Genomic DNA, 17855 nt, shown 5'->3' on the forward strand with positions numbered 1-17855 from the left:
CTGGACCAATGTTGGCACACAAACCCAGCATAGCCAACTTTGAATACACACAAGGTTTGAGGATAATTGCCCTTGACATTGGGAATTGTAGTTGTTGGGACTTAAAGTTCACCTACAAATAACACTCTGCACCCCACCAATGATGGACCTGGACCAAACTTGGCACCTTGTATCCACATGACCAACAGAAAATACTGAAGGGGGGTTTCCCTTGATTTTGGGGAGTGGCAGTTCACCTACATCCAGGGAGCACTGTGAATCCAAACAGTAATGGATCCAAATCAAACTTGGCATACAGACCCAACTTGGCCAACTTTGAACAATTGGGGAGGGGGTTGGGGATGACTGAACTACAATTCTGGGAGCTGTAATTCACCCACATCCTTATGCATTTTCTAATGGGAGCATTCATTAAAAAAAGACTGGCTTTTTCTAATAAAAAGTGTTTGTTGGAAATGACAACCTTGATGTTACTTGGGCCCCTTCCACACAGCTGAATAAAATCCCAGATTATCTGCTTTGAACTGGAATATAGTGTTCCCCCACTTATCGCTGGGGTTAGGTTCCAGGACCACCCGCAAAAAGTGAAAATCCGCAAAGTAGGGACGCTATATTTATTTAAATATTTATACATTATTTTAGTAGTTATACACTATTTTAAGTCTTTATCAACCAATTGTGTATTGATAAATTGCCCCCTTCTCCTCCCCTTGCCGCTCGGGCTCCTTTTCTCTCCTTCTTCCTTGATATTCTGGGTTATATGGCTTGCGCCACCACTCTGGCTATTTTCCCAATGGAGGGGTTAGCATTGTGACTGTCATTTCCACAGGACTTTGTTTTGGGCATCCTCGGGCCACAGGTTGGGAGCATGCATATCTTTAATGATGGCGTCCATCCAGCTTTTCTTCGACCATCTGCATGGTCACCCTCTTGCAATCTCCAAATGCAGTGCTGTTTGTGCTACTGATGCCGGTTCTTTTCTCACAACATGGCCATACCACAATAGTCTTGCTTCCTGCATTTTTTTGTTGATTGCTTTTATTCCTAGTCTTTTATGGATGTCATCATTTGGCACATGGTCAAGTGTCAAGCCATGTGTCCATCTCAGCATTTCCATTTCCATCGTGTTAAAGACTTGTGTTTCTTTGTTGCTGGCCAGAACTCTGTGCCATAGAAGGCTACTGTAGTGTAGATCTTAGCCTTGAGTTGTTCAGGCATTTTTGAGCTATAGAATGCCAGTCGTTTGCCACCATTTCAACCAGGCTGTGTTTATCTGTGACTGTGTGTCTGGCATTGTGTCGCCATCTACCCTGTTTCCCCTAAAATAAGACATCCCCAGAAAATAAGACCTAGTAGAGGTTTTGCTGAATTGCTAAATATAAGGCCTCCCCCAAAAGTAAAACCTAGCAAAGGTTTTGTTTGGAAGCATGCCTGCCAAACAGAACACCAGAGCATGTAGGATTGGTAAATGTACGTACCATAGAGTGTTGTACATGGAAATATTGACAGTAACAAGAAATTCTTGATAGGATTCACAGTTTGTCTGGTGATACTGGTTTGTGATGACAACTAATGTACAGTATATAATAAATGTTCATTTTTTTGTTCAACAATAAATGTGAATTCTTCTTCATGGAAAAATAAGACATCCCCTGAAAATAAGACCTAGTGCATCTTTGGGAGCAAAAATTAATATAAGACACTGTCTTATTTTTGGGGAAACACGGTATGGAGGCCAGTGACCCTAGGTATTTAAATTGGGTGGGCTTCTATCAAATTTTAGTGACACCAACATTGAGCTAAGGGGACTCCATTTGGAGACAGGCCTCCCAGTTTAAGAAGCAGTGTTTTTGTATTCAAGCCCATAGCCAGAAAAACAATTCAGAAGGGTTGAAACCTTTTCCCCCCAAGATGACTTTTGAGGTCAGTGTCTCCTGATCTGACAGGAGATCTCAACAAGGCCCTAAAATTACAGGTCACAGGTAATAGATCCAGAATCTTTGCTCCCTCTTAAAGCCAATTCTTGTCGGCCACAAAGGACAATAGTTTCCACAATTAGCAGTAGTTTATTTTTGTTTTCTTCTGCTTTCTTCTTCTTTCCTTTATCAAGATGCCGGGTTACATCAAGACGTTTTCCACAGTGAGTTAGCAAGTTTTCAGCCAAGCACAAGGTGTTTGATGGTACTGTTTTTTGGTGTCTATTGAAGACTTCTGTTACATTTTTCCATTGCACAAATGGTTTAGCAGCCAATGCACCAAGCTCCTGATGAATACCGTAAACCCCAACATCTCCTCCAAATACCACACAGTACTTATAGAGTGCACTTTGCACATGCAATGAGTAGGTCAACCAGGGAAATCTGCTGAACCATTTGGGTTGAAATCTTAGATGCCTCTTCTTATCCACTGGAAATGGAGTCTGGATTTTGCACTAACTGAGCTTTCACTTGGTCATCAGAAACAGCATTATTCATATAAAGTCCAAGATCTAACAATGACACGGCTTCTTCTCTTTGCTCCTGTTCCCTGGTTTCGTTGGCAGGGCTTGGATTAGATGAACCAGTGGCAGACGTCAGTTTAGTTTCCTCAGTTTTCACCTGGTCAAATGCCTTATGCTTTGCCTGCCGGCTGGCAAGTAGGCTAACTTGGTAGCTTCTACTATGTCAGCTATTACTGCTATCACAACGTAAACTAGTAGAAAGGTAGATAATGATAGTGTGAATATTCAAAATTTGCTTGAGATAGTGCTTGTAGTTCTGGAGGGGCTCTAATTTTTGCTTCTCGTATACTTGCCAGGGGGATTTGGTTAAGCAGTTAAAATTCATGAGTAAACCACATTTTTTTAACTGAAAAATCCTAGGGGTGGTTTGAACCCTTAAACCGCCCCCTTGGCCACAAGCTTGTCGCCACCTATGGAGGCCAGTGACCCTAGGGTGGCCTATCAAATATTAGTGAAACCAACATTAAGCTAAGTTGACTCCATTAGGAGTCAGTGATAGCATCCTCCCCCCCCCCCCCAAGTTTAAAAAGCAGTGTTTTAGTATGTGTTGTGTAAGTGATTTCAAGTGAGACCCTCCTCTATCCTTCAGCCTGCCTCGAAATAAATGGAATTGGTAAAAGGAAGGGCTCCTCCTTCTGACTGAGAAGGAAATAGTGTGTGTGAGAGAGAGCGAGAGAGAGCGTCGCCATGACGACACATCCGGGTCCCTCCCCACTCCACGGCCTCGCGTAAGGCGCCACGTCACGCAGCTCGGAGGCGACGTTTCTCTTACCTTTCAGAGGCTGAGGCGGCGCCAAGATGGCGGAGCTCTACGTCAAGCCAGGTGAGCTGATGGGAGGCCTGTCGCCCTGAGGGAAGGAGCGGGCGTCAAGAGACCGGCCGAGAGTGACGGCTCTGTCGCTTCTTTCGCAGGGAACCGGGAGCGCGGCTGGAACGACCCCCCGCAGTTCTCGTACGGGCTGCAGCAGCGCCAGGGGCCGCGGGGCGGGGCGGCCAGGCGGGGGGGCCTCGCACGACGCCCCGCCGAAGGGACCCCGGAGGTCGACCGGGTAGCGGCAAAGACCACGACGCCGCCCTTAGGCCCTCCTCCCCCTCCCCCTGCAGCAGGTCAGGAAGGCCCCCTTTCCCATTCTCTGCGTCATTGTTTTCCTCTCTCGGCCCCTTTTGGACCTCCCCTCCCCAATATTTCTGCCCCCAAGGCCGCGCCTCCCAGATCCAGTTGCAACCCAGTTCTCTTTTCACTCCCTGAACAGACTTTTGAGAGGAAAACAAAATAATCATCATTGGGTTGCTGTGTTTTCCGGGCTGTATGGCCATGTTCCAGTAACAGTCTCTCCTGACGTTTCGCCCGCATCTATGGCAGGCATCCTCAGATGTTGTGAGGTCAGGTGGAAACTTGGCAAGTAGGGTTTATATATCTGTGGATATATTGCCTCAAACACAAGAGTTCTTTCTCCCATCCTGGAAATTCCACAGATATATAAACTCCACTTGCCTTAGTTTCCAACAGACTTCACAACCTCTAGGGATGTCTGTCATAGATATTGGCAAATTGTCAGGAGATAATGCTTCTGGAACATGGCCATACAGCCAGAAAACTCACAGCAACCCAATAATTATTATTTTGTTTTCCTCTCCAAAGCCTTTTTAGTTCTGGTTTGAATATTTCCTGTTAAAGTCGAATTGAAAGGCATTTCAGCCCATGCACCTGAGGAAAAGAGCTTCTTACAAAAGCTTCTTACCAATTTTATCCTTTCAGTTAATCTCTGAGGTGCTACAAGATGCCTTTGCATATTTTTAAAGGGGCATTTCATTTCTTTAATCACATAGTTCCCAGCACTAGAAATGGAAAAGACTGAACTTGAGTAATCAAAGTCTTATTGTAATCTAAGATGGGAGTAAATGTGTTTATTTTACTAGATGTCACTAGACTGCATCTCCCACCATCCCTCACCAGTTGCTAAGCTCATAAGAGCTGATGGAAGTTGCAGTGTAACATTTTCTGACATTTCTACAAAAGGATGGATCTTTAGTACTTACCTTGTTTTTATTTTTAGGTCCTAGTTTGTAGTTCACTAAAGATGGTATATGATGAATAATCCTTTTCTCCCAACCTGACTTATGCCTACCTTCTTAGCTGGTCTGCCTGCATCCTCACCGTGTCCTGTGGGCCTGCCTCCTCCTCCTTCTGGGCTGCCAGTCTCTTGTCCGCAAGTAGATGCCACAAATCTACTTGTCTCAGAAGACTGTGTTGTGGAAGATGTTCTTTCCCCTTTGAATGAGGCTCTGGATAACTGCAGGAAGACTCTGCGGGTGAGAAAAGCTGCAGGCCTTTCTCATTGTTTCCCATTTTTCTGTAGTAAAGGAAGTTATTGGGTCTAAGTAGCTGCAATTATGGTCTGCTTCATTGTTTTGAATTCCCCAGGGTAGCATCTCCCAGGTGTCGAATGTTGAGTGCACACACACCAGTGTATTTGGAAGGCACTGGGCTGGAAAAAGCTGAGTTGGCCATGTTCTTACCCTATTGAAACCAATGGTGCATCTACACTGTAGAACTAATGAAGTATGACACCACTTGAACTGCCTTGACTCAATGCTATAGAATCATGGTAGTGCACCAGCGACTCTTTAGCAGATAGGGCTAAAGATCTTGTAAAGCTACAATTGTCATGAGTCCATAGCACTGGGCCATAGCAGTTAAAATACTGTCAGACTGCATTAATTCTAGTTTAAGTGCACATGTATCAGCAACTTTCCACAGGCAATTGATTGGCTGCTGTGTGAACAGAATGCTGGACAAAATAAACCTTTCATCTGATTCAGTGTGACACTTCTTAAGTTCCTGGGGATAGTCTGTTGAAGAACACATATTGGCAAGGGGTCACATGACTGGTGGGCAGAGCCATCTCATTTTAAACTGAGGCTGCCCTGTAGCACCTGCAAACTTGTTTTGTGACTATGAATCCCTATAGCTCACACCACACCAGCTGTTAATTTGGGAGAGGGGCATTATCAGTTGCTGTGGTAGCAGCCAGAGAGCACTGCAAAATCTCACTGTCACTCTCCCCCCCACCCCAATACCTCCGGATTTTTGTGGGCCCATTATCAGATGAAACGGGTGACTGAGTAAGGCAGACTATGCCAAAAGGGAAAAATGGAATAGCAGTCAGCCATAGAAGAGTCCATGGTTTTTGTTTGTCTGCAGATATTTGAGGAATGGATTTGGAAGTGACCAGCAGGATAGTTTCATATTTTGTACTTGGCTTCTTGAACAAATTTCTTTTAATCTCACCAGTTTGCCTTATGTGAAATGAGTAACTCTCTAGACATCCCATAGCATTTGTTTTATATATGGGCATGTATTTCATGGCAGCAATTTTTGCTGCTGCTGGTAGCATATTCCTAGTATACCTAGGGTAAAGGTAAAAGCTTTCCTCTGACATTAAGCCTAGTCGTGTCCAACTCTGGGTGTTGGTGCTCATCTCCATTTCTAAGCTGAAGAGCTGGCATTGTCCATAGACTCCTCTAAGGTCATGTGGCCAACATAACTGCATGGAGCGCCGTTAACTTCCCGCTGGAGTGGTACCTCTTGATCTATTCACATTTGCATGGGTTGGCAGAAGCTGGGGCTAATAGCGGGAGCTCACTCCACTCCCCAGATTTGAACGGCCAACCTTTCGGTCAGCAAGTTCAGCAGCTCAGTGGTTTAACCCGCTGCAACATCCGCTAGCATACCTACGGGCTCCAAAATGTTGGGAGACTCCTGGTTTGAAGGGAGGCATGCAATGTGGGATCATAAAAGTGGATCCACCCATCACAAAATCATGATTTAAGATAATGTCTGTTAAACTTTAATTGTTGACACTGGAATAAGAGCACTGCTAATAAATATTGTATTTGTTTTCAGAAACAGATCTGTGATGACATTGGCAAGCGCTTGGCAATTCTGCAGCAGATGTGGGAACAAGGCAAACTCTCAGCTCCTGTGAGAAAGGGAATGAGGATTTTAATACAAGGTGACTAGCAGTGACAGGCTGTGAGGCATAGTTGAAACATTATGAACTTCTCTGGCCTCTTTGTCAAACTGCTACATAAGTACTGTTGAAATATAAGTAGGAAAGAAGTATGGGGAATAAAATACACGAGTTTTTCCTTCATTTAGTAGCTTCTTTAGGAGCGAGTTCCTTTGAAGATGTTCTGAGATACTGTCTTCTTCCTTTCAGAATTCAAGAGTCAACACTGGGATGCTGCTGATGAGATCCATCGCTCGCTAATGGTGGACCATGTCACTGAAGTAAACCAGTGGATGGTGGGAGTCAAAAGGCTTATTGCAGAAACAAGGAACTTGCCAACAGATAATCTAGCCACAATAGAACACGAGCAGAAAGATAAAACCTCTTTGGAACCAGAATGTCAGCACGATTGAGCTGAGCTCATGGTCTTAGCATTATAAAACTGAACCTTAATTTGGAGACATCTTTGCACCCTAATAATGGATGATGATGTTCCGCCCTCAGCAGAGTGCTTACTTTATCAGCTAAGCACTGTTTTTCTACTCAAGTCAATTTTGCTGAATTGAGCAAAGCTGCACAGAGGAGAATCTTTCAAGTAAACTTTGCAGTTTTCAGAAGTCCATAGTGGCTGACATTAAAAAGGACAACTTTACTTGTATTTGTTCATGCAAAATGGAAATGGACTGGAGATACAGTTGCAACATAGCTTCTGGTGGTCCTTATCTATCTTTACTCAAACTTGTGTGAGTTTTCTGGGAAATGTGTAATATATGAAGCACAGGCGTCAGTTTCCAGATAATTGTACCTTAGCATGTGTTACTGGTGTCTCTCAAAGCTTTAAACTCTGTCTCCTTCCCATTTAATCAAATCTGAGTTAATTCTTGCCAAAGTAATTATGGGCACATCTACACTGGTCATTTAATAAAGTTTGAAGGCAGGTTAAGAGTGCAGCGTTTACATAATGCACATTGCGAACGCTTGAAGCGTACCTTTTTTAAATTAGGAGACGTAAAGTTGGAGGATACTCTGAAAAGCCATTAAGTGACTACAGAATGTGAATCGCTCTGCAGACACCTGAAGTGCTCCACTGATTTGCGCAAGCTCCTTCCAGAAAGACTTGGACATTCTCTACGGTGATACTGTAGATCCTGGAACCAGTTTGAGGGAAACCTCTGCAATGTATGTAAGCACCATCTGACCCCTGAACTGCAATGTAATCCACAAAGCAAAAGCACTTCCTTTTATGTTAGTTTCAACCAAGATTAAATTGTCAGTGTAGATGTATCCTATGTTATAGAGAAATCTGTCTCCATCTTGTTTTGTAAAATTAAAGTATTTGTGAAAACCTGTTTTTATTCCACCCCACTTTCAACTAGTTATGTCTGTAACCTTTGTGAGAACAGATTTGAGTTTGAATAATAATGACTGCAGTGTGTCTGCCATTCAAGAATAAAAGAACTGTACTGTGTAAACGGGTGATAAGTAGAAATTCATTATGTTTTTAAAACTCATGACCAGTTCAGAAAAATGGATCTGCTGGCAGCATTCTGCTGACTTTGGCAAGTGGCATTACACTACACTTCTGATATTATCTAACCTGGATTCTGATATTTCAAGTGGGAAAAATTACAAATAACAAGTGTCGGCCGTTGAATTAATTAGAAGAATCCTCTTTGTATGATGGCACACATTAAACCTTTCTGGTTTAATATTATAATATGTGCTGAACCAGTTCCTAGTCTCCAGAACTTAACACAAATAGGACTATGATAGTGTGCCTTGTTACACATATGCCTAATAGTGGCCAGGATAAACCAAGGGCACTTTAAAGTGCACTTTAAATAAGTTTCAGCACTGCTAGAAGAGTTATGGATATCAGTGGCTACTTCTTCAGTCGCCCCAGCTTCTGTTTGCTAAATTTTGGATGATACGCAGAATTTGCAAAATATTTTGTAGGCATTTTGCTCAAATCCATTCCAGCCTGAACTTCATTTTAAGCTTGATTCTGAGGACATAAGCTAAACATACACCCAGCTTTGATGGGTGAAATTAATGTAATTAAAGTGGGTATAAGTATGCTGCTTGGGGAAAAGATGCCAACCACTAATTCATTAGACCTGTGTCCATCTTAATTGTTCAACACCTGCCAGGGGAGGATTAGTACACTGTGCATTAGAAGTTATTTCTGTTTGAAGTAGGGTTGTGTTCCAATTTCTCAAAAAACCTCTCAAAGTAACCTGAGAGCTTTTACAAACCTTTGAACACTCATCCTATTTTTAATGTTTATTTTTAAAATATTTTAGAGGAAACGGAGGCATCAGAACTCTTTAAGATTTCCTAAATGGAATTGAATGATTCCGATTTGGGTTCAAGTCTGGTTTGGGGACAAAAACAATGTTGGTTGGTACCTACATAAGAAATTGCATGAGGAAGTATATGGTTTTACTGGTTCCCTCAGATGCATTTAATACCATTGATCACAGAAACCTCTGAGACATTCAGCTGATCTGAGGCTTCGGGGCACATTTTTGTGGTTCTTGTCCTGTTTGGCTGAACGTCCTCAGAAGACAGTGCTGCCAAGCTGTTCTTCATACTCATAACTCACAATTCAAAGTGCTGGCTTTAGCCTATAAAGCTCTAAACAGTTCTGGCCCAGCTTACTTGTCTGAACGTGTCTCCTGCTATGACCTACCACGTAATTTAAGATCTTCAGGGGAGGTCCTGCTCTCGATCCTGCCAGCCTCACAGGTGTGGCTGGCGGAGACGAGAGACAGGGTGTTCTCAGTGGTGGCTCCTCGGCTGTGGAACTCCCTCCCTAATGACATCCGACAGGCTCCACCCCTTTTGAGTTTTAGAAAGAAAGTGAAGACCTGGCTATGTGAGCAAGCGTTCAAAGAATAAGTTTTTTTGGCTTCGACTCGGTCTGGATTAAGGTTTATGTACAAGGTTTTTGTAGATGAATGGCTCAAGTATTTTGTATTGTTTTAAATATGTATTTAATTGCTTATGTTTTTATTCTTTTGTATTGTGTATTGGCATCGAATTCTGCCAGTTTTGTAAGCCACCCTGAGTCCCTTCGGGTGAGAAAGGCGGGATAGAAATGATGGAAATAAATAAATAAATAAAAATAATAGTAATCCTAGTGTTCTGCAAGGTTTAGCACTTCTGCCTAACACCTACAAGAAGGTCCTGAGGAAAGTTCTGTGGAGCCTTTTATACACACAGCCCTGGTTTTGTTTCAACGGCTTCTGGTTTCCATCTAATCTCACTTCAAGATGCATGTTTTGACCTAGAAGCAGTTTGGGTTCAAGATACCCACTGGATGTCATTTTTTGTTAAATGATAGGCAAAACATTATAGACCGGCTATCTCTCTATGCTGCTACCACTACTTATGTAGTGTTTTATGTACAGTTTCTTTTACCTCGCCTTTTTCCCTACTCTGAATATTTTAATTGTTTTCCAAATGCTTTAAACTTAAAATATTAAATATATTTTTAAAGCTTAAAATGTGATTTCAGTTCTTAGGTAAATTAAGACGGTATTTTTAAAAACGTCAGAGTTTGACAACAATCCTGTCCCATTGTGGTAAATTATGTCCAGTGAATAATAAACCTATTTCTTAGCTTGAATACTACTGCCCTCCAGTACATTCGTGCACCTGCCACTCCAGATGATTTTCTAGCAAATTCAGCAAAATATGGCAAGGAGTGTTAAATTTAGTATTTAAAAGCACTTCTCATAACCTCTAAGAATATGTTTAAAAACTGAAATTAATTTGAAAGTACCAATACAAAAAGGTATAATCTCTGAATACTCAAAATCCGAATTAAGAAATGCTACTGAGTGCTATCATTCAGTAACAGTCAATAATATATCATCAATATTAGTACACAAAGCCTATAATGTTCATCTTTTTATTGAATATTCAGGTAAATATTTCACATTAATACAGGCTACATAAAGTAGAGCCACTATACGACATGAAATTTACTCAACGTTTTTCCTTTTAAGTATGTAAACAATTATACATGTATTTACCACCCTAAAAGGTTGAAATCATGTAATCATCTAGTTCTCTGCTGCATACAAGTAGCATTCAGTAGTGTTTAGCCAAAAGCACTAGGTTCATCTGATTTTGAGTTCAATATGGCTAAACTAACTGGAGAACAGAATCAGTTGAATAGGTTCATTTTGTTCTTACACAATGGGCAAACAAGTTTTTTTTTTCTTGTCATGGCCCACAGGAAAAAAAATGCTTAGTTAGGCACATTTAAAAAATCCCCAAGTTCTTCCAAGGTCATAGTTTTCTCCAAACAAGGCTTAAAAAAAAGAAGAAAAAAGAAAGAAAAGAAAAGAAAACGTAGGCCCTCTTAAGTCAGTTGACGTATTTGAGGTGCATGTTTCCAATGTGAGGTGCCCAGGTACCAGGCCAAATCTACAACAGGAGAAACATATAGGAAGTTAATTTCAGGGTATAGCAGTATTGCCCCTGCAATGAGCTACATAACTTCAGTGGGGCAGAGCCCCCCAAATCTAGCAATTAGAGTTTGGCTCCAACATAAAAGGGACTAAATGTTAAAGCCTCCATTCATATATATACTGCTGTCAAGTCAAATGTTAACATTGTTGGCTTATGTCCTTCACTTTGCTCTTCAACAACATGTAGGTTTTGTTCATTATTTCATGAGCCAATCCTCAAGACCTCAACAGAAAAGGTCACCTCTAGCATACAAGGTATAACACACAAACACACACATAATTAAAACATTTTAGGAAAATTTAACATGAAATTGGAAAAACAAGAAGCCTGTTGTGTTCTCACAAGATTTCAATTTTATTATTTAAGGCAAAAGCCTGAACTGTTAAAAGTACAAGAAAGTGGTTAATTACTGCACCTGCTGAGCATCAGTACATTCTGTTGAATTTTGGACAACTTTTATCATAGGATTCCATGCTGGATCCGGAGTATGCAGTCCATTGAAAAGAGGGCCACCTGGTCCATCTGCGAGCTGAGGGTGAGAAGGAACTATAGTGCCTCCATACATGGAAATCGGTAGGCCCTGAAACAAAACCAATACCCATTCAGAAGGTGTATATATATAAATATATTTAAGAAATAAAAAATGAAAAGAGAAAAGTTAATATGAGAAAAAGATGATTGCTACTCAAAATAACATCCCAAATGTTGTTGCTGTTGTCGTCATTGGAAAAAAAACTAAAGGGAAAGTAGCATTGATGGTATGGAGCAAGACTTATTTGACTGTTTCCACCTGCAATCCATTTCTGCCTGAAAATTTTTTATGTGGCCCTGGATATATAGGTATATGAAAAAGGAATAAAAACCAAACATTCACTCATAATAAATTACCCTTTGAAAGTCTTGTTAAACAGGCTGGTTTTCCTTTTGGTGGAATACAGCCAAACAATTTTCTGCAGAGTCCGCTGTAAGCGCCGTGTAACAAATTCATGGAAAAATCTCTAGAACACCTACTAGGAGGCATTCCGAAACCTTTGTTGCAGAATTTTTCATGACCCCAATATTGAGCTAAGGGAATGCCACTAGGGGTTTCCTATATCCAACTGTAGGACATTTCCATCATGGCCCTGCATAGATACAAGACTCCAGTTTTATGAGCCACAGGAACAACAAAGAAATAAATCTCTTAGGGAAAACATGCCAGCCATAGATAAAGCTAAACATAGTGGCAGATAGTGACAGAGTCAAAAGTAGGTGAGCCTACTCCTTTTCCCATAATTCCTTGTTTCTCTTGTTCTTACTCCATACCTAGAGAACTGCTAAGACAGATGCAAAATTGCTCTTGCAGAGGCTTGAATAAATAGACTTCAAAGGATAAGAGGAGATCAGGTCAAAAATAAAGTTTAACCTACTGTCCATCTCTGCCCTAGAAATTCACCAGTCCATCTCTATATAATAAGCTCTTCCTTTAAAAAGAATTGTAGAAATTAATCTAATGTGAGCTAATATGACCTGGGATATTATCTAAAATACATATTATGATCTCACAACCTCTGAGGATGCCTGCCATAGATGCAGGCAAAATGTCAGGAAAGAATGCTTCTGGAACATGGCCATACAGTCTGGAAAACTCACAGCAACCCAGTGATTCTGGCCATGAAAGCCTTCAATAACACATGTTATGATTGTCTGGTTCATTTCAATGTCTTGTTCATTTCATACATGTTTCCAAACACTAACAAGAAACTAAGAGTGTATCCAAAGCTATCAAATAGAAGATTGCTAGATATAAGTTTCCACCAAGAATACCCACAGACATATAAATAATATACTTATCTAAAAATATGGATTACACTGTAGCAAGTATGCTGATTATTGCATGGTAAGTTGACAGAGTGGGCGAGTATGTGTGTGACAGAGGAAAAAACTTGAAAGCATACTTTAGAGAAATCCACAAAGCTGTTCGGCATTGGCTGCTGGAAAATGTTTGAGGGAGCCACGATTCCAGAGTCATCTCTCTCCATTGGCTGATGCTGGGAAAAGGCCCCTGGGTCCGACAACTGCTGATGTACTGGGTGATTTCCCATTACGGGCTGCGACCAACCTGACAAACCTTCTAGAAAGAAAATGAATTGCTTGTTTAAAGACTACATAAGCCCACAATTCATCTCACATATTATTTGAGTTTCCTCTTGTTATCAGGAAACTAGATGTGTCATTGCTGCTCACCCTTGTCAAAGTTGTTCAGCCTAACAAATTCTAGCCAATGTGCCACCAAAAGCTTCTGGTCAGTTATGCAAGGTAAAATTCTAGGATTTATCTTTTTTGTTTTAATGCTCAATCACTAGTGACTATGAGTTCTAATGATTGATAAAACCATCTTCCAGCTTTTTGACACATTTAGAAATTTGACAGCTGTCCTTGTTCATCTAACTCACTATTTTCCTCTCTGACAGCTTTTCTTCAGTGTCAGAAAAGCAGTCTTTCCAGGTTCTGCTATTTGAGATCCCTTAAACTGGAAAAGCAGTGAAGCATGTGTTCTCTGAATGAGCTGTCCTCTTCTGACACTCTCTCACCTTTTCACCCATCATCCTCTTCCATGTTCTGACATTTCAAGCCGAATATGCTAGTAGGCTGCACTTCCAAACACATTTTAAACTTTATGTTGAAACCTTGCTCCCTGATTTCCCTGCAACAATGCCAACTTCTCAAGAAAAACACTGTTATTTGAAGTGTGCATTGACATAAAGTGTCGCAGCAATACTTGCTAGCTTACTCCATGTTATAATTTTTTTCTTTGTGGTCTGATGTCTGCATCTTAAAAAGTAAAATTCTTTCTCTTCCAGTATAACAGTGGTTGTCAAACCTATGCCCACTTCTTGTCTTCTCTAATATGCCTCTTTGTATCTCTTGCTAATAATATTTTTTTTAGCAAATTAGTATAAACCCTTCCCAAAAAGGCTTTCTTATCTTGTGAACTACCTTTCCAATTCTCTAGCCCTTTAAATTATCTCTCTGTTTTTTATATAATTCACTCTATTCCCCCTATTTCCTACACCAGCTCCTGGGGAATATGTATCAAAACATGAATATTCCTTTGGAGCTAATCTATCCCCTGTAGCTATTAATATCTTTTTTCATGATGCAAAAACCCATTATCAGCCCTCCTTTGGTCCTAACCACTTCCCCACATCTTCTGCCATTTAAGACCTCCTTTTCCCTGAACACAAGGAGTGGGGAAAAGAGCAACCTAGAGCCTCATCATAGAAATTACATTCAAAGGATCCTGCTGCTGAAGTTGCTCCACCCCTATTAGCAATCAATCTGGTACTCAACTGATATTTATCAATGAATGAAGAACTATAGAGGGCTTTGCTACTTTCACAATCTGCCAGCAGGTCTGGAAGTTGTAATAATCATGCCAGCTTTCCAAACTAAGATCAATTTACAGTAAATCACAATAGCCATTTAAATTATTATTCAATTCAATAAACCATCAACTATTTTACAATCAGAATGCCTTAACTGGTGATTTCCAATAAGAAAAAGGTTATATTTGGAATGATGAAATAGAAATGCAGTTAGGAATTTGTAATTAAAACAAAGTCAACAGGTTTATATGTATTTTCTTTTTTTTTTTTAATTAAAAAGCAGTCCTTGGGCATTTTCAAAACCCACCTTTGTGCAGTTCCACTTCTTAAGCCACTGGAACTTAGTCAATGGTATGCAATATGTATAAATGAAGTATAGAACATGTTTAATTTCTATTTTAATAGGTTCTTTATGAAACATTCAGCTCAAATGTTCCATCAGAAAATTGCCTGATCAATGGTATTTTTTACTCCTCTCCCCTTCTGCTGCCTCATTTACCCTGAAAAGACCTTTCTTTTTAACTGTTCAAATCAGATACTTTTTACCTTTGAGATCTTTTCTGCTGCAGGCTTACCTGAGACATTGTTGACACCAAAGGACCAGATGCCACTGTGCCCAACGGGAGCCGTGAAATTCGTTCCCAAGGGGGTTGGGGTGACGGCGCCTCCCTGTCTAATGCGAGCCAGTCTCTCTGTCCCAATGGGCGGTGGCACCTTACGATCTTGATTTGTGCTCCCTGACTTTGGCTGACCCAGGGCAGAAGGTGCAGATGCAGCGGAGAGGGGCGAAGATGATCCCGAGGAAACTGATGGAATAGGAGATTCACCTGATGAAAAAACAGTTCTCTTGCTTTATTACACACAAAGTGCTCATTTCCCTTAGCTACTGCTTTAGGGAGCTGCCTCCCAAGGGGTGACACTCTTAATATCTCATCAAAAACCAGTGTCCACTACATGTAGTGGAGTTGATCAAATACATCTTTCTTAATAGAGACATGCCAATATTTTGAAAGAGATAAAAACAGTGTGTTGAACTGTAAGGCAACTAAAATAAGGACACTACTTTAGGCATGAGAAACCTACATAACTGTCATAGCAACTGCTGAAGACAGTCCAGTTTGTGGTGATAAAATTGTATATCAGTCCTTTCCTTTCCCTCTTTCTCATTCTTTCATACACTCGACTGCATCAAGGAAGGGGAGCCATAGGTCTACCTTCCTCTCCCTACTGCTTAGCTATTTGGCAGGAATCACTGAGCAGGAGCAAAAAACACTGGATGGCTTAATGGTAGAGTCTTATAGGTTATGTAAATGTTCGGCCATTCCCCATCACTTGTGTATCTATCTGATCATTAAAATAAATTTTAAAATAATACTATCTTAATTCCTTAGTATTTCGAATTTCCTCTCCCATCCTCCAGCGATGAGCAAGATGGCTCCATAGTTTAAACCATTAAGTGTATTTCTTCAATTCTAAGACACCTTTTCCCATAATATAAACATCTCTAAACTGGTGTGCATCTTAGAATCACAGTTGAAATTAGGTTGCATCTTACAATCACTGGTGCTGTACAATCGAAGAAAAACAGTATTGCATTCAGCTTAAAAACAATCACAGAAAAGCATTTCTGTGTGACTGAACAATGACCAGAAAAATACATGGCTGTTTTCCTTTACCCATTTCCCAAATCTCTTTCTTTACAAAGCAGTAAAGAAAGAGATGAGGAATATGTCATTGCAACATACTTCAATTCATTCTTCAAATTGTAAAAGAACAGTCCAGTCTGGACCTCTTTCTTACAATAAGTGTAATATATAGGTTATCAAAATTAAACCTAAGGTAGATATGCATTGTCATAGGCAAAAATATCTTAAACCAGCGGTTTCCAACCTGTGAATCCCCAGATGTTTTGGCCTTCAACTCCCAGAAATCCTAAAGCTGGTAAACTGGCTGGGATTTCTGGGAGTTGTAGGCCAAAATACCTAGGAACCCACAGATTGAGAACGACTGTTTTAAACCAAAAACTGTTTGTTTCTAAAGGCTATAAATGCCTTGGGTCCAAACTAAATGTGACCAGCAGTTACGTGAATCTTTCCCTCTTTTCTTTCAACAAGCAAAGGCAGCCACATAGAGCTGTAACTGTTTTAAAAACTCTTTTTAAAAACCCAGTGTCTATATTTCCCACTGCAAAAGAAGCAATTAAAACAGAATCTGTGGGTAGACAGGCAGAGGAAAATATGTCCTACCTGCCTCTTTCTTTGTATTTGTCAGGTTAAAAGCTTTCACTAAAAGGAGAGATATTCATCTGATTGCATGGTGTCGTTTTGTTTGGACCTCAGACTGGGATTTTAACAAGTAATTTCCTTTCTTGAATTTGCCTCAAATTTTCTTAATCAAAAACCTAATCAATTATCCTGGTTAACATCATACAGCCAGCAAAAAGGTCAATACCAACAGACTGGAGAGTTGAATTAGACAGACCCTCAAAGCTCCTACATGAATTTGTAGCACTTGTCCAAGGATGTGGTGAAAAATGCTGTCTGTTAAAGCTGGGAGTCCCAACAGGTGCTGGCCCTTGAAGATAAACCCGTGCTCCTTGAATATTTGCTGAAAAACCTGCCATAGGCGCTGCAGAATTTGAGGAGCTGTTGGATGGATCTAGAGAAGGTAAGTCTAAAATTAATACAATTATGTCTGAGTAAACAACTCCAGAGCACTTGGCTTGCTATCCGAAAACACTAAAAAAATCCCCCCTCCCCTTCATTACAATGATGTTCAGAGGACAGCAGCCCAAAACTGTAGAACCAGCAGTGAAGGTCACAGGATGGAGTTTTAGGTATTTGAAAATTATTGTGGGGATATTTTTTATTTTGGGAAAATAAATGTGGAGATGTGTTAGATGTATTTTTAAAGAAGGTATTATGGAAGCCGCCCCGAGTCCCCATTGGGGAGATGGTGGCGGGGTATAAATAAAGTTTTATTATTATTATTATTATTATTATTATTATTATTATTATTATTATTATTATTAGTCTTTCTGTAAAATGGGTATTTTTCTAGAACAGAAAACATATCAAAAACCATGTTTGTCTTTCAATCTTATTAGTTTGCCTTTCTGTGAAATGGGATTTCTTTTCCATCAGTAGGAAATGGAAGTCAGCAGTAAAAATATCTCATCTCTAGTTAATTTTATCTTGCAGTTCCTTTGAGATTTAGGCCCCTCCCTTCTACACTGCCATATAATCCAGATTATCAAAGCAGATAATCCACATTATCTGCTTTGAACTGGATTATAGGAGTCTTCATTGCCATATAATTCAATTCAAAGCATATAACCTGGATTTTTTATGGCAGGGTAGAAGGGGCCTAAACGATAAAGAGTTTTGAAATTTGTACTATGTCTCTGTAGACTCCCATTTACTTCTGTCAGGTACATGGAGTGAATAACCTGTGGACATTTCTACTAATGGATGGGCTGATGTCCAATGACAC

At 40.4% G+C, this 17855-nt stretch overlaps 2 protein-coding genes across 17 annotated transcripts in view; one reads left to right on the top strand and one right to left on the bottom strand.

Annotated features, from left to right (window-relative positions):
• The first annotated feature begins 3170 nt into the window (after nt 1–3170).
• On the top strand, nt 3171–7985 carry sra1 (steroid receptor RNA activator 1). Its single transcript, XM_003219981.4, has 5 exons — nt 3171–3323; nt 3413–3607; nt 4638–4813; nt 6408–6516; nt 6724–7985. Exons 1-5 carry the CDS (start codon nt 3299–3301, stop codon nt 6924–6926), a joined length of 708 nt encoding a protein of 235 aa, XP_003220029.1. The 5' UTR covers nt 3171–3298; the 3' UTR covers nt 6927–7985.
• A 2430-nt stretch (nt 7986–10415) lies between these two features.
• Nucleotides 10416–17855, bottom strand: part of ankhd1 (ankyrin repeat and KH domain containing 1) — a 112740-nt gene continuing 105300 nt past the window's right edge. For 6 of the 16 annotated variants that reach the window (XM_062977876.1, XM_062977869.1, XM_062977864.1 and 3 more), the window contains 5 exons: nt 16815–17036; nt 14939–15190; nt 12933–13108; nt 11411–11575; nt 10416–10950 (listed from right to left, as the gene is read on the bottom strand). In XM_062977876.1, coding sequence (XP_062833946.1) covers nt 10891–10950; nt 11411–11575; nt 12933–13108; nt 14939–15190; nt 16815–17036 — 875 coding nt within the window. In that variant the 3' untranslated portion in view covers nt 10416–10890. The remainder of the gene's footprint in view (nt 10951–11410; nt 11576–12932; nt 13109–14938; nt 15191–16814; nt 17037–17855) is intronic. The other 10 variants (XM_062977871.1, XM_062977880.1, XM_062977868.1 and 7 more) reach the window with 8 other exon arrangements.

This window comes from Anolis carolinensis, chromosome 4, assembly GCF_035594765.1.
Source record: "Anolis carolinensis isolate JA03-04 chromosome 4, rAnoCar3.1.pri, whole genome shotgun sequence".
Lineage (NCBI taxonomy): Eukaryota > Metazoa > Chordata > Lepidosauria > Squamata > Dactyloidae > Anolis > Anolis carolinensis.

Coding starts and splice junctions, on each gene's coding strand:
- sra1 (XM_003219981.4), top strand. CDS start 3,299: ATGGCGGAGCTCTACGTCAAGCCAG. Junction 3,608..4,637: donor TCCCCCTCCCCCTGCAGCAG/GTCAGGAAGGCC, acceptor CTACCTTCTTAG/CTGGTCTGCCTGCATCCTCA. Junction 6,517..6,723: donor AATGAGGATTTTAATACAAG/GTGACTAGCAGT, acceptor TCTTCCTTTCAG/AATTCAAGAGTCAACACTGG.